Genomic DNA, 15,892 nt, shown 5'->3' with positions numbered 1-15,892 from the left:
GTGGCCTACCCCACCACCTTCTCCAGCCCCAAGTGCGGCTTTGGCCACGTGGGCATCGTGGACTACGGCCCCCGGGTCAACCTGAGCGAGACTTGGGACACCTTCTGCTACCGCATGCAGGGTGAGCGGGGGGGGGGAGAGGGAGGGAGGGGGGGCTAACGTGGCGGTAGGCTAGCAGGGTGAGCGGGGGAGGGGGGGCTAACCTGGCGGTAAGCTAGCAGGGTGAGCAGGGGAGGGGGGGCTAACCTGGCGGTAGGCTAGCAGGGTGAGCGGGGGAGGGGGGGCTAACCTGGCGGTAGGCTAGCAGGGTGAGCGCAGTCTCGGCGGTAGTAAACGCAGTCTCTGTGTCTCCGCTCTAGACGTGCAGTGCACCTGTAAGCTCGGCTACATCGGCGACGGGTACGATTGCACCGGCAACCTGCTGCAGGTCCTCACCGCCACGCCCGGCTTCTCCAACTTCCTGTCCGTGAGTGTTTCCCTCCGAGGTTTTCCCTTTCCCAATTCCCTTTTTTTTACGTCACTATTAAAGGTGTTTCGGGACTCCTACTATCTTTACTTTTTTTTTTTTTACAATTTTTTCTCCCTCTCCCTCTCTCTCTCTCTCCCCCCTCTCTCCCTCTCCCTCTCTCTCTCTCTCCCCCCTCTCTCCCTCTCCCTCTCTCTCTCTCTCTCTCTCACTCCTCCCTCCCTCCCTCCTTCTCTCTCTCTCTCTGTCTGTCTCTCTGTCTCTCTCTCTCTACAGCAAATCCTGAATTACTCCCGCAGCTCTGGGCCCGGCCGGGAGTTTCTGAGCCGCCTCAGTAACATCACCCTGCAGTCCACCCTGTTTGTGCCCGACAACAGCGGCCTGGACGAGAACAAGGTCAGGGGTCACGCGGGGGTCAGGGGTCACGCGGGGGTCAGGGGAGCTGTGTGATAAAGCAGGACTGACCAAGGGGAACGAGGAAGTCCGAACATAAATGAGCATACCTTTAAAAACACACAGGATTCCCAGACCAGCCCAGGCACTTATTACACTGTATGAGAACAGCTGCTCAGTCACCTGGGCAACAGAGCCAGGCCTAGGCAACGGAATACGCCTGCACTCACGCAGTATCCTGATTGGCCCTTGTGTTGTTCTGGGGGCGGGGCAGACCCTGTCGGAGCGGGACATCGAGTACCACCTCTCGGAGAGCGGAGTGCTGTACTTCCAGGACCTGACCAACGGGACGCGGATCAGAACCCGTCTGGGACACTGCCTGCGTGTGCTGGGCATCTCCGACTTCCGCAACGCCAGCGTGCTGGTGAGAGGAGCGCCGCACCTCACCTCACACCTGGATCAGGGGTCATGTGACCGGGTGAAACGCGCGATTGGTCAGCCCTGTTATGAGGCATGACGAGTCAGATGCAACAGGGCGAGCTCTTAGTGAGCTGAGCAGAACTGAGACGCTGGCTAACCCTAACCCTAACCCTCCTCCTCCTCTTCACCCTAGACTGCCTCCCGGTACATCAATGACCAGTTCCTCATTGACTGGGACATCCTGACGTCCAATGGGATCATCCACGTCCTCCAGGGACCCCTGCTAGCCCCACCCAAAGAGCCGGAGGTGAGTGTGACCTCACTTCCTGTCTCTCCTGTAAAATGGCTTTCATTCTCTCCTCAGGTCAGCAGTAGTACTCTGGCCAGTAGAGCTGAAATGTTCAGGCTAGGTTTTTGACAGTTTGGCAGAAGCCTGATTTTTCTGAATACTTACGACCCTCATTTATTATAGTTGTATACATACAGCTACAGCACTGTATTTTCCTTTCTCAGGAAAATAATGGCAGTGCCCAACAGGGATTTGAACCCGCATCCATGATGAGTCAGGAGCTCAGCTCTTTAACAGTCTTTAGCAATGTCCAGTGCTCCCCACTGAGTCCAGCTGTCATCCCGCCCCTGACCTCCCATCCCTCCCCTGCGCTATCCCACAGTTCCACGCGGGGCACAAGGCCGGGCTGGGCATGGGGCTGCTGCTGGTGGTCGCGCTGCTGGGCGTGGCCGCGTTTGGGCTGTACCGTTTCCACGGCCAGCGCGCCAAGCCCTTCCAGTTCCACTACTTCAAGGTGAGAGCGCCCCCTGTCTGCGACACTGTCAGACTGTGCGCAGGTTATTGCCGTGGGTTACGGGACTTTGTAACGCTACCCCCCCCTGCCCCGCAGGATGAGGACGGAGACCCAGCCGAAGCCCCACAGCCTGAGGATCTGAAGCCCAGCATCTGCAATCCCGTCTATGACTCATCAGTCTCCGCCCCCGCCAGCCCCGACCCTCCCGCTGTCCCCGCCTCCCCCGCGTACTCCGCCACTCCTGCCTACCCCTCCTACCTGGGCTTCTCTGTGAGTGATATTGTAAGTGTAGAGTAACCAGATGGCCAGTCCCTCTGTTCTTCAGCTTGCCCCAGGCCCAGCTCCATATAACAGATACTCTACAGTAACCAGATGGCCAAGTCCCTCTGTTCTTCAGCTTGCCTCAGGCCCAGCTCCATATAACAGATACTCTACAGTAACCAGATGGCCAAGTCCCTCTGTTCTTCAGTTTGCCCCAGGCCCAGCTCCATATAACAGATACTCTACAGTAACCAGATGGCCAGTCCCTCTGTTCTTCAGCTTGCCTCAGGCCCAGCTCCATATAACAGATACTCTAGAGTAACCAGATGGCCAAGTCCCTCTGTTCTTCAGTTTGCCCCAGGCCCAGCTCCATATAACCGATACTCTAGAGTAACCAGATGGCCAGACAGAAAGGTTCAAACTGTTTGTGCCATTCCTACATCTTGTTTCACTGAACCCGGACCAGCAAGATGATTGACACCTTCCAGGACCAATGGCTTGGCTTGACGTGACCTCTCTGTCTTTGCAGGACGGAGACACACAAGGTCTTGTGGAAAACGACCTGCTCCAGGACAGCTGAGAGGGGGTTCTGTCTCACACACACGTCCCCAAACAACGGCCTCGTCGCACGGACAATGTGGAGAAACGTGAGCTACCTGTTACACCCACAGCAGCCACCGGAGGGCACCACTGCCACACTGTACTGTAGTCCACCTGCTAACTGAAGGAACCAGTTTTTTTTCTTTCTTGTTTTTTTTGTTTCATTAAACAAACGATTTAAAACAGTTGAAGGAAAATCGGTTGAAAGAAGACACAAACAACTTTTACCTCTGCTGTTATGCCACTTGTATTTGTGTCCTCATAACTGTGTTGCTGTCAGTATGGTGAGAAATGGGGAGTTTTCATTTTAGCTGAATTATGATTAGCTGTAAATGTGAAAGAGGGCAGTCCATGTCCATTATGATTTGACAGTTATATACTGCATTCCCATTAAATGTGACAAAAGTACGTTTGAACAAAACTAAAAGTAATAAGCGTCCACCATTAATGTTTTATCATTTTATTTTCATTAAGACTGCATCACGACCATCCCAATATTCACAAAACCATGAAACCTGAAAGCAGCATTTCAAATCAGGGGGATAAAAACACGACCAAACAGATTTAAAAAGCTTTTTATGTTCCTTGTGCCAGAAATCGGCCAGTTTCAGTGTCTAATGGGGATGGTGGGTTACTCAAATGGGCTGGTGTCATGTGACCTTAACCAGGGCCTCAGAGCCAATGACGGGCATCTCCGAACCCAGCACACCCGAGAGCCAGAAGCACAACGGTGGGGAAAACACTAAAAACACACTAAACTTAGGCCTGTACACTGCGGCTCAGTCACACGTGAACAGCACACACACACCACCTTCACTCAGTGGGGAGATTTCATTACTGAGGACACCACGACTTACCATCTGTGCTCCAAGATGATAAACGCTTCGCACGTTGCTCTTTAACCTGCATGGATAGCACCCGGCCCTACTCTGGGATGCTGCGGGAGTTCAGCCAGACTGTAAAATGTATTAAATAAGGAAAGAGTCCACTGGACCACCAGGAGTCAGGCATTTTTAATAAATAATTACAGAACACATTCAAACAGTACAACAGAGCACAGGTGGATCCAGAGAACTGTAAACGCAACTCTGTAACCATGGTTCCCCGTGATGTCATCCCCCCTGGGAAACTACTCATCCCAGCCCCAGGGTCTTGTGTGAAATGTAGTACAATGAGTCAGCATTTCCCTTTTAAGATTTAAAAATAAAAAACAGCATATAAACAGGTTTAAAAGTTGACTAAGGTGCTGTATTTTACAGTAGGTGCGATATATTTCAGGGAATAATATGTGCTAATTTTTTGGTACTTCTGTTCCCATGTATAAGAAGCAGGACCACATTAAAAAGTAACAGCTAATTAAAATACTCGGTTACACAACTCCAAACTGTAATTCTGAATCCGAAAACTCCACACAGACCATAAAAGTAATAAGACAAATTAATAAATGAGTGTAGTTCATTATAGAAAAAGAGACTTTGAATCTCATGTGGTTTGATCTTGGTGTGCGTAGAGCGCGTATGTAGTCAGATTGTCATACATTGCTGCTGGAATAAATAACTGGCTTCCAAGCGTGTGGAGATTTAACAGTTTTTATACGTGTTTACAGTCGTGGTGAGAAAAAGAATGTCAGCTGGCTGCATTCTAACGAGGAAGCACTAACGAGGGAGCACTAACGAGGGGTACACCGTAGTTAAACCTTCAGCTCAAATAAGTATTAAAGTTGAGGGAACGTGTGCAGCCCCTGATCCCCTGTGTGTGTCTGCAGCGCCCTCTAGAGGCCTCTAGAACATTTGTTTTTTAAACTACACCAAAAAGCCTGCTCTTCAGAGGGTTAACGTCACAGTTCCCTGAGCTGGGAAAGTAGAACTGTGTTTTACTGTCTTCTGCTCTTCTTCTGTTCTCCCTCTTCCACGTAGCAGCAGAACTCTAATAACACACGGCTCTCTCTTTTGGGCTGGGCACCCCTCTCCTGAATCATTTGTCCATCTGGTCCGTCTTGATTCATAACACATTATTGCTTTCTGTATTATCATCGCTTGCCTTCTGGGACGAGGCCTAAATAGTGTTTTGTGGAAAATGAGTGCAGTGCTGTGTGTGCCTGGTTTCAGCCGAATGCTGAATTCAGTCTTGTACAGAGGGGCTGCAGCCTGCATCCTTGGCACACCCCACCAAAGCAGCGCTCGGCTCAGCTTTCAGTAACACATGAACAGTCATTCTCACGTCAGTGCTCAAATTCTCAGGTGCATAAAACATACCCACGCTCAAATAAAAGGTGAAGTGTTCCAAATTCCAGCAGAGTGCTGAAAACTACCAACGCTTAACGTCACAAAAGGCAAATCTAAAAAAACACCCAGAGATTGCTAGGCAACATCAAAAAGCGCTGGAGGAACCCCAGGACTGTCTCTGATTGGGCGGCCACCACAGTCCCGGTGGGAGGGGCTTATTAAGCTGCGTATTAAACCTACAACACAACAACGGCGGCCATTTTAAGGGTGCTCCAGCTGCGAGGCCCAGCGGAGGCGTCTCCGGGGGGAGGGGGGCGCTACTCGGACGTGACCTGCGCCCTCTGGGCCTGGAAGGGGGTTTTGATGGCGCCTGCGCCGGCCTGCTCCGGCCAGGAGGGGGCCTCGTGCTGCAGGGGGTTGCGGCGGGGGAAGAAGGTGTGCCGCAGGTCGTAGCGCAGCAGGCAGCTCAGGGACGCCATGTAGATGTCGGCGAAGCGCGAGAGCCGGCGGGAGAAGTAGGTGGGGTTGTGGTAGGTGCGGAACAGGCTCCCGAACTGCGCGTTGAAGATGTTCTTCGTCCGTGACCTGTTAGGCGTGGGAAGAGTTATACTAATAATAATACTAACGTTTAAAGATTCTGTACAACAGCAGCTGGGCCGTCAGCAAGCAAATTAATATGAAGAACAGTAGTTTGCACATTTGGCGAGATAACTATTTGTACAATATTTCAATTATTATATTATTAACCTATTTGAAATGGCTTTTAAATGCGAACAGGGCAAATTCATAACATCTCCCCATGGCTGTAAACTCACAGTGCCCGTCATAGCGTAAAATAATTATAAAAAGTATTTACAATCCCACAAAACTGCTGAAAACTATTGAACGTTAAATTAAATTATAGTGCTTCCCCCACTCCCAGCATGCACTGCTGTACCTGATGTCCTCTCGCTCTTTTATCCACTCCTGGACTACGGCTTCTGCGGCTGGATCTCTGTGCACCTGCAGAGGAGAGAGACCGTCAGAGAGACTCTCAGCCATACGTCTCACTCACACAAGCTGCTTTCTGTCAGGCTTACAGGCCGGGAGGACTGGTGTCCAGCCCACTGCTAAGACCAGCCCAGCCCATACATTTGTGGCAGTGGCTAAACAGGACCATGTCCAAATCGGCACACTTGCCTACTATTGAGTATACTGGTTGCATACAAGTTATATACATCTTGTATACTCAATAGTAGGCAAGTGCTCTGATTTGGACATAGCCTAGCACTACACTGAGGGGTCATTCCAGTCACTTATTTTACCTCCTCGCATCCTTTCCTCACTCCTTAGCTTATAGACCAATAAAATAAACAATCGGAATGAGGCCTGAGCCTCAGGCCCCTTTCTCCAGACCCCACGGCGCCCCCCAGTGGCCTGACCTGCATGTGCTCCACCAGGCCGGTCAGGCTCTGTAGCCAGTTCATGGTGTGGACGTACTCCTCCGTGTTCATGATCTTGATCTCCTTCCTCAGCTCTGGGATGATGGCTCCCGTCCGCCAGCCATGCTTCAGGGTCAGGTCCTGAGGTCACACAGCGCCCCCCAGAGGCCAGTTTCATTCAGTTACACTCCACTGGGGTGCCAAGCGACTGCACTGGCTCACAACAGATTATTAAACACAAAATGACAGGGCACATCCATCACCAGTTACTGCGGAGCCTAATTAGAACATCCCTCCCCTGCGTCAGTTAAAAAGATAATACTGCATGAATGCTTATACAGATCAGTTAGCCGACAGTTCTGATACTGGCAGGAACGGAAAAGAGCTCAGGAGACAGACAGGCTGTAAATATTTGGCGGCTAAAGAGGACTGTTCCCTATTTTATTCCCACTCCTGGGCTCTCTAACTGTAGGATGTGGTGGTAGAGTTAGCGGTGTTTCTGTCAGCGCTCTCATACTCACTGCCAGGTCGCTGTAGATGTGATCTCCAAAGTACAGCACTTTGGACCCACTCCAGCCCGTAAGACGAAGAAACTCATACAGGTTCCCCTGCAACAGGAGCAAAGGGACAAGAGAAGTGTCTGTCTGTGCATGTGTATGTGTGTGTTTGTGCGCGCATGTGCTCGGTGTGTGTGTGTGTGTGTGTGTGTTTTACCTGCTTGTAGATCTGCCCTTTCTCCAGGCAGTGTATCCTGTCCCACAGCAAAACCCCTTTATCAGTCACCCTCCTGAATGGCCTGCAGCACCATGAACACACAGTTTAACTTACAGATCACACATCTGAGGATGCCAGCACTTTCTCATGCACTTTCATGCAGAACTTGTTCTGAAATTAGATGTTAATGAGTGATGTCACGGCCTGCACTCTGAAATGAGTGATGTCACGGCCTGCACTCTGAAATGAGTGATGTCACGGCCTGCACTCTGAAATGAGTGATGTCACGGCCTGCACTCTGAAATGAGTGATGTCACGGCCTGCACTCTGAAATGAGTGATGTCACGGCCTGCACTCTGAAATGAGTGATGTCACGGCCTGCACTCACCTCCTCCTGTCGTTGAAGAAGCCGGGCTTGTCGGCCTGGACTATAACCACATCAAACAAGTCCCTCCAGTCCTTCCCCACGATGTAGTTCATCCCCCGGTTCCTGTGGGAGAGGAGTGTAAACAAGATCGCACACAGATTCTGCGCCATGGCAACATGCCGTTTCTATGACCGCAACAATGCGTCCGTTGGGGATATCCACACCAGCTGCCTCATTCCGATCCTTGTTCATTCCGATACTTTCTGTATTCCGTGCAGACTTCTCTCCCTCACCAGGACTTCAGTACATCCTGTACTTACCGCTGGCTGGAGGTCTTCTGCAGAAGAGATTCGGTGACATGCTGCAGTGGAACTGCACATGGTGCAGGGTGGCCTGAGTCCTGTGGCCTGGGTCATTCAGTGTGGCAGCTGGACGCTATCAGTGGCCTGTGCAAGGGTGTGTGTGTGTGTGTGTGTGTGTCTGAGTCTGAATGTGAGTGTATGTTTGTCATGTTGAGGTGCATGATGGTTATACTTAGAGAAAGAGACACATGGGCACACACACACACACACAGAGCGGTTACTCACACAAAGTCGAAGGGGCTGTTGGTGATCAGGAACATCTTCTTCCCATTTTCTGCGAGCATCTTCAGCACAGCGTGGGTCTGTTCAGCGTAGCAAATATACTTCTCTGCACAGACACACACACACATGTACACGTACTGTATGTAGAGAGACCCACACAGAACAGTACTTTCTTAATAGTATTTACACTGTGGGAATATTCTGGGGAAGCTGTGTATTTAGAGTAGGATCCGATTATTTCTTCATGGATACTTGTAGTAGACAAAGTAGAAAACAAGCAGTCTAACAAGAACATACCGTACAGTATGTCTGACTGTGGGGGAAAAACCTTTATCTTCAGTTTTATTTTCACTGTTACTTCTCAATGCAATTCCAAACAATACATAATGAAATAATTGCATATCTGCAAAGCTAGACTCTTCCCTGCAGCACACAGGCAGAGAGCAGCTGTTATTACCGATATCAGCCTCCACAGCGCGGTACATGAACCCTTTTACATGGACGTCTCGTATCGCCTCCTGCCAACACAAGAGGGCGCCAGAGGTCAAGCTTTTACACACAGCAGCATAACTTTCATAACAAAAGGTTCTGATGTGGTAAAGCTGAGCAGTAACTTCCATGGGAATGTTAGGGTTTCAGATCTAAACAGCACCCAACGTTGCAGTTACCCCCCCCCCCCCCCACTAAATAACAGAACTGAATCTGTTCAAAGATTAATCAGAAAAGCTCTCAACTTGTTGAAGAGTGAATAAATGTACACTTTAATTTTTATGACCGGGAGCTTTCTGAGACATAGAAAAAGGTTATTAGGGAGCTGGGAACAGCTGAATGTGATATAAAAATAATAAATTAGCAGGGAAACTACATCTCTTGCACATTTGTCATCGAGTAACGTGCCTGTATTGAGGGGGCAGGCCTGGACCCGCTGGTCTGGCGGGAGGTGAACACACACTGAGGCTAGAAAGGCCCCACAGTGTCACTCACAGAAAGCAGAGGGGGGAGAGAACCTCCCGCAAAATTTGGAACAGGACAAAAAGAAATGCTGGCAGTCTTAGAAGTTTGTGTGTGTGTGGGGGTGTGGGGGTGTGGGGGGGGGGGGTGGTGGAGGAGGTCTTGGAGGTCTGAGAGAGGAATGTTTCCATTCCTGACTTCCTGAAATTGGATACATTTCCTGCATGAGGGAGAGCAGGCCTCACGCAGGCCACGGGCAGCCACAGTTCAGACTGCTGATCAGACTGAGCACAGATTCAGTCTCCTCTGGACACTGAAACTCCAAAGAGACATTCACCGCTCACTCTGGCTAGCAAACTCAGTAAAACCGGATGGGGACATCTATCGATCAGAAAGGTAAACTGTCAAATAAACAAAACCAAAGGGAAAACCACTACAGCCAAATTGAAAGGAGACAATCACCACTATCTGACAGCCAAACTGCTGCTCTATAATTAGACTGGAGTGTTCAGCTCCAACGAAAAAATGAAACGGTATCATCCTAATCTTAAAAAACACAAGAAATAAAATCTGAGCATTAAGAACCGCTGATGCTCGAGCCACACAGGAGGGAGTGGCGTGGCACTGAAGTGCACGTAGAACAGATGCTCTTCCCACACCTGTAGTCACATGTCTGACTGGACAGGTGAGAGTTTCGTACTGTAGTCGAGTACACCGCACCTTGACGTCTTTGTAGAGGTGGACGGGCTCGTAGTCGATGTTGTGCTTCATGAAGTAGTCGCTGACGCAGCAGAGCAGGGTCATCTCGGGCAAGGAGAAGATGTCCATGAACTGCTTCATGGTGTGGCCATGGGAGCTCTGCGACACACGGGGTCAGGGGTCAGGGGTCAGGGGTCAGTCACATGATCAGGAAGGGATTTACTGTGGAGGTGCATCAGTGCACTAAGATGTGTATTGCAGGAAAAGCCAAACAACAACCGCATGAATTCACAGTTTAATGTGCCCTTGTGTTTTGAGATGAGATAATTGGACTGCTACATGTATCTCCCTATGTCCTGTGGTGAATTGTTACAATATTCATAATGATGAAAAAGAGCATTTCACTGGGTCATAGCTGGGAGTGTCAGGCACAAATTGGGGGGGGGGCGGGGGCTGTTGTCTGGGAAGTGATGTCGTCACAGACAGATTTACCTTGCCATAGAAGTCGCTCATGTTCTCCAGCGGCACATGGCACCCTTCATATAAGGCAATAACCTCTGAATCTGGCACTGGGTGAAGACCCCTGAGACAGACATATATACACACGCACACACACACACACACACACACACACACACACACGACTGTGTTTAAATTAGCTAAAAGGTGTTTAAGTTATACCAGCTTTATAGTGTGACACGCAGGTCAAAGTTGTTTGAAGACCCAGTTTTATACTAGCACAGGTGGGTGTGCTCTGTGATACTGGACACACAGACGTCGGCTCCTCACAGACTGGCATTTTACTGCTAACTTGTGAGATACGGCAGACTGGCCATCAGGAGCCTGTGGGAAGTGTAGTCCTTTCTTTAGAGTGGGACTACATCACTAAAAACCCTCCCAACTGCAGCCTTCCTTCCTGAGCTGGTTACTCTGGCTCTACCACAGGCAGATTCTAGCCGTGCAAACGAGCTTCAAGGTCGAATAAATGACTCTTTGCTGAGACTTGCTTTCTTTACACCCGTTCCAAAAACAGCTGGCGTCTAAAAGCAGCTGGCACGCCCGTGTCCGAGACCACACCAGCAGCTGTGCCGGGCTGATTTACACCTGGTGCGTACACACACCACACGCCGCATTCCACACTAGTGTGTCCAAGGCCTAGGCATTGACATGTCAAACTTTCGCTTTGTCTCACGGTGGTGTTAAGCTGGCAACATACTACACTCAGAATAACTCCCACCTGCTTCCACGTGTCAATGCGCTGCTCCTAACGGAGCCTTAACATTCTCTGGATGTACAGATAGTGATCACCTGCATACCTGTACACCTCTGCTAAGCCACTACAGAAATTACCTGCATACCTGCACAGTGTTCAGAATGAAAACAGATTTTACTCACACACCTGCACACCTCTCATAAGCACATGTAGATTTTACTCACACGCCTTCCTCAGGCTGTTCCCCACATACCTGTACACCGTTCTCAGGTACGTACCTGTACACCGTCCCTAACTGAATGTAGTGAAAGGCATCGATCTTCATCAGCAAGGCCTGAGACAAGGAATGCAATCCGTAAGAGAACAATCCATTACCTTTAAATGACATTCCTTTGGTGACAATGGATTTGGGGAGTGGCCCATTCGGGGAATGAGACGTTTGTTAGGCTCATTAAAATGCAGACGATCCCTAGTGTGCCAGACCATGCACCGGGGCGTTGGCCTGTTTATTCTCCGAACGCTTCACAAGTGTCAATGATTTATAGACTGGAGGCACTTTGATATTTACGCCCTGCGACAGGACTGGCATCTCCAACACAGTCAGGATCACAGGGTCATATGCCGCCAGCGACACAGCGCCTGTCGATCTGTTCATACCTGTGACATTAAAACCCTGCTCTTAGTGTCACCTTGATCCTTCTCCTATTCTCCAATATTCTGTCATTGTAATCCTTCCTGTGGCCCGAGGCAATTATTCATTTGCGCTTTTGTTTTTTTTAAATTTATTTATTTATTTTTTACAAAATCTCCCTGTTCTCTTGTAGTCTGAAAAGATTTGTTTTTAGCAGTAGTGGAAAGCAGTTCGTGACTGATTGGAGAATTTCTGACTGATTGGAGAAGGCTGATCCACCACAGGGGGGCAGGAGAGAGGAGCTGGGTGTATGAGGTGCTCATGGGACAGCCAGCAGGCCAGAGGATGTAGCGGACTAACATGGAGGTCCCTCCTGCTGCTTAACGGCCGATTTACTGTCCTCCTCCACCAAGCCTGCCTGGTCTGTAATTACCAGTCATCACTGAAACGTAACGTTAGTTCATTTGGTGCGCAATTTAAGATCCCACAGAGCCTTGTAGGAGCCATATATGAGTATTTATTACTTTTAGATATTTTGGAAACCATTTTGTAAGACTGTATTGTAGAAACCCTCATTTGGTTTCAAGACTTCTATTTTGAAATGGCTGGTTTGGCATTTGACCTTTTAAAGATGGCCCCTGAGATTTGACCTCACTCAGACCAGAGAGAAAAGTTTGGAACATGCTGGTAGCCTACAGTTCTTTATGGCTTAGCCTTGCCTTTGACTGCTGCACATAAGCCTTACGTGCTCACTTTTACCCTTCAGAACGCCTTTTTGGACCTACATTTTATTTGATACTTTGCATGGAATTATTTACACGGATTAAATGCCTTGGATGCTGCCTGCCTGCTCACCTGCTCACCTGCTCGCCTGCTCACCTTTATCCACCTGCTCACCTGCTCACCTGTACCCACCTGCTCACCTGTATCCACCTGCTCACCTGCTCACCTGTACCCGGCCCACTACCTGGCTTCAATCTACAGAACTCAAAAGGTACGATCTGCGTCGTGAACTTCCTTGACAGAGCTTGCTCATTCAGTGTGTCTGTCAGTGGCTAATTAAAATAGTAAATGAAAGTTTAGATAAAGGAAGTCCCTGCGAAGCCTGTTTATTGCGTGCCCTGACGGGCAGCGCACAGCCTCCCTGCGGCCCGCTCTGCAGCCGCGTGCACGCTCACCTTCTGGACGTCGTAGTGCAGGCCTCTAATGGCGAAGTCTGGAATGTAGTCGTACTCGCGCAGGCCCTCCGGGTACTGCAGGGAGAGGAAGAGCATGCGCTGGAGAAGGAGCTCTAGCCGCAGGACAGGCACCAGCCTGCCTGCCTGCCTGTGAGGAACAGCACTCTGTGTGCACGTCCTCGAGGCCACAGTCACAGAGCTGGCAGACCAGAAGGGCTCAGTTTCATAATGCTGTCTGTAGGACTGGCTGATGCAATCCGTAGCATTAGGAAGGCCAGCTTCCTTAGGCACTTGTTCTTGATTGAGGAGTTGAATACGAGGACCAGATTCGATTTGTGTGGTTTGATTATTCTATGCAAAGTCAACCCCAGCTTAATACACTGGTAACTGTGTCTGTAGTCTGTCAACATAACTGGTTATGCAAAGCAGAGGTGTGATGGTAGACCTTAAGCACTGAAACATACTGTAGTAAAATTTTCACATTTCCATCTGCTAATTTAGATATGTTGGCCCGTGGGTAATTGCTGAGATTCTGGTTCGGCTCATTCAGATCAAAACTTTGGGCACTCCACGCCTGGAGTTAAGATTTGTTTTGGGGAACCGCCACTTCCTGTGCCAGCTCAAGCCTCTGTACTAAAAGGCTTTGCCATTTGGCACTTTGACAGTGGAAAAGGTGATACACTCACAGAAACTAAATATGCTAATTAGCCCAGCAGAAACAAAGACTGGCGGACTCTCTGTGTGGTGGGGAGGGAGTTGGCGGGAGCCTGACCCTGTGCTGCTGAATGAGGATGTCGCGGGCGACGCTGAAGATCTGTGTGTGCAGGTGGCTGGAGTAGAAGGCCAGGGTGTAGTCGTAGTCGAAGCCGTACACCTCGGTGTCCTGGAGGCTCATCTCATTGTTGGCGAAGATGGTGTCCGGATTCACAAAGCTGTTCGATAGTATCGGTATCAGATCTGCTGGAAGAAACAAATATGCAGCGACAATCACTAATTCTGCTGCCAGAATCTAAACATGGGATCTGTCTGAACCTTTTCCTTTGCAGGAATGCACTAATGCCCTTGGGACATTCTTTAACTGGAAATACAAATGTTCATAATTTAAAGATGCGAATGGAAAATTTATTTCTGTAATCCTGAATAATAATTTCGGTCAGAGGTCAGACTACGTGGCACTGTTTTGACACGGTGGTGTCATACAGCTGCCTGAACTGTTGTGTGTGTGCGCCAGCGTGTGGGTGCCAGCATGTGTGCACCAGCGTGTGGGTGCCAGCGTGTGGGTGCCAGCGTGTGTGCGCCAGCGTGTGGGTACAGCGTGTGGGTACAGCGTGTGCTTGTGAGTATGAGTGAGTGAGCGTGCGGAGAGAGGGAGAGTAGACGGTAGAGAGAGATTCTGAGGGTGTCTGTGTGATTTCAGGGTGCTGCAGAAAAAGATCTGGGTTACTACTGCTCTCCGGGGATCAGCTGACACCCCCCCCCCCCCCCCCCAATTGCATCATAATCAGCTGACACTCCAATTACATCATACAAATTGAAGCCCGTGCCAGCTACTAAAATCCCTGCAGAGGAACAGGCAACCGGGTCAGATTTGGGCAGCGTGAGGTAAACTACGCGCACCACCCCGACCTTCCGCCTCTCTGCGCGGAAAGTGTAGGTAATAACCCATAATTACAATTTACCAGCATTTAACGCGGATTATTCGTCACCACGTGAATCTTAGAGTCTTTCAAGTCTTGTCAGTTTACTTCTTACATTCTGTCTTTAACTGAAAACGGATACTCCCATAGTGAGCGACCGCACTTCAGTGGCCTTAAAAAAGAACACATGCCAGTCATACGTGCAAACGCCGGAGGTAAAGAATGCTGCCATAATTAACCCGTTCCCATACGCACCTCATATAGTTACACCCATTACATGCTAATCTTTCATTTCAAAGACTGGTTTCTTTTTTTGAATGGGCTGGCTTTCGTGTGACTGGTAATATGCACGTAAACAGGCGAGCCTTGACAATCGACTTTTTCTATTTTTGAGACGGAGCGTCACGATGTAATGTAACTTGCTGTATGTTAGGGGAATGCCGCTTAACATTAGTGTCTAGTTCTAGTTCTTTAGCTGCATTTCTGCAAGTGAGTATGCAATCAAAATAACATGTCGCGTCAGTCATTTTTACAATGACAACAGCGCAGTTTGCAGAACAAACATTGGAGCAGCCTGCAAGCCGATTAAGCGTTGGCTCGTATTCTGATTTTTGACAGCTGGGGTTCAACAAGAAAATAAACGATACGCACAAGCGAAAGCTAAGTTACTCTGTAAAAGTCACTCGACGGATAAGCACCCCAATTCAGTTTAACACTTTGTTTCAATTCCACAAATTTAACGATGTCAAGATCACCGTACCTTCAGTCTGTTTTTTGGTCTCGTTGTAAATGGACCACAGCCAGTTGGTCATGTCTTGACCGCTGTCAGAAGAGGTGCACAGTGTTGCCGTCGTAAATTGGGGGCGGCAACGCCGTGTCAAGGCAGCCAAGACCGGCTCGGCTCTCCTTGAAGCTCCGAACGCACCGAAGCGGTGCTGCCAAGATCGGGGTCTCCACGACCGAAGAGGTCTGTCGCATCGACTCCTTACGCCGCCTTGCGTGTGCAAAGCGTTTAAGGACACAGGCAGTCTGTGCAAACTGTCCGCGTTTCTAAGCAGCCTCCGAAAAGAAATTGACAAGGGCGACATGATTCTCGTGTTCAGGGTCCTGTGTACCCCATTCGTCTCTTCCCCTTGCAAAGAGCATGTAATGTAACTCGATGCTTTCTCCTCCTTGTAAATAGAATTTAACTGGCTCAGCGCTCGAAACGTCACTTCCTCAGAAATATGGCACAATGCAAGTTTCTTTTCTTTTCGCTGACAAAGTGCACTCGCTTCTGATTCGTTAAAAGTCATGGCATAGATCTTCTAGCCAATGAGAGGCCACAAC

General features: G+C 49.4%; 2 protein-coding genes and 1 long non-coding RNA gene across 5 annotated transcripts in view; 1 reads left to right on the top strand and 2 right to left on the bottom strand.

Moving 5' to 3' along the window:
- The window catches only part of stab2 (stabilin 2), a 35,505-nt gene extending 32,118 nt beyond the window's left edge, over nt 1-3,387 (top strand). Inside the window, exons 62-69 of one of the 2 annotated variants that reach the window (XM_035401421.1) lie at nt 1-121; nt 360-466; nt 743-862; nt 1,134-1,283; nt 1,473-1,586; nt 1,951-2,082; nt 2,179-2,352; nt 2,873-3,387. The exon at nt 1-121 is cut by the window's left edge and continues 45 nt beyond it. In XM_035401421.1, the coding sequence (XP_035257312.1) occupies nt 1-121; nt 360-466; nt 743-862; nt 1,134-1,283; nt 1,473-1,586; nt 1,951-2,082; nt 2,179-2,352; nt 2,873-2,923 (969 nt within the window). In that variant the 3' untranslated portion in view covers nt 2,924-3,387. Of the gene's footprint in view, nt 122-359; nt 467-742; nt 863-1,133; nt 1,284-1,472; nt 1,587-1,950; nt 2,083-2,178; nt 2,365-2,872 lie in introns of both variants that reach the window. The other variant, XM_035401420.1, reaches the window with a different exon arrangement.
- A 549-nt stretch (nt 3,388-3,936) lies between these two features.
- LOC118218769 (5'-nucleotidase domain-containing protein 3-like) lies at nt 3,937-15,759 on the bottom strand. 2 transcript variants are annotated; one of them, XM_035401432.1, is made up of 14 exons: nt 15,324-15,759; nt 13,699-13,886; nt 12,927-13,001; nt 11,396-11,451; nt 10,397-10,487; nt 9,926-10,063; nt 8,712-8,772; nt 8,258-8,360; nt 7,692-7,793; nt 7,304-7,385; nt 7,111-7,197; nt 6,590-6,730; nt 6,106-6,170; nt 3,937-5,753 (listed from the first exon to the last, which is right to left on the bottom strand). In XM_035401432.1, the coding sequence occupies exons 1-14, from the start codon at nt 15,649-15,651 to the stop codon at nt 5,486-5,488; spliced, it is 1,785 nt and encodes a 594-aa protein (XP_035257323.1). In that variant the 5' UTR covers nt 15,652-15,759; the 3' UTR covers nt 3,937-5,485. The 2 variants fall into 2 exon arrangements, with proteins under 2 accessions (XP_035257323.1, XP_035257324.1); XM_035401433.1 differs by having other exon boundaries at nt 13,699-13,883.
- Nucleotides 11,898-12,920, bottom strand: LOC118218780. The gene is made up of 2 exons (XR_004763547.1): nt 12,698-12,920; nt 11,898-12,653 (listed from the first exon to the last, which is right to left on the bottom strand). It is a non-coding gene; the product is annotated as an uncharacterized LOC118218780 (long non-coding RNA).
- Nucleotides 15,760-15,892: the final 133 nt, after the last annotated feature.

This window comes from Anguilla anguilla, chromosome 19 (assembly GCF_013347855.1).
Source record: "Anguilla anguilla isolate fAngAng1 chromosome 19, fAngAng1.pri, whole genome shotgun sequence".
NCBI lineage: Eukaryota > Metazoa > Chordata > Actinopteri > Anguilliformes > Anguillidae > Anguilla > Anguilla anguilla.
Note: the sequence above shows the minus strand (reverse complement) of the source record. Positions and strands in the feature narration are given on the sequence as shown.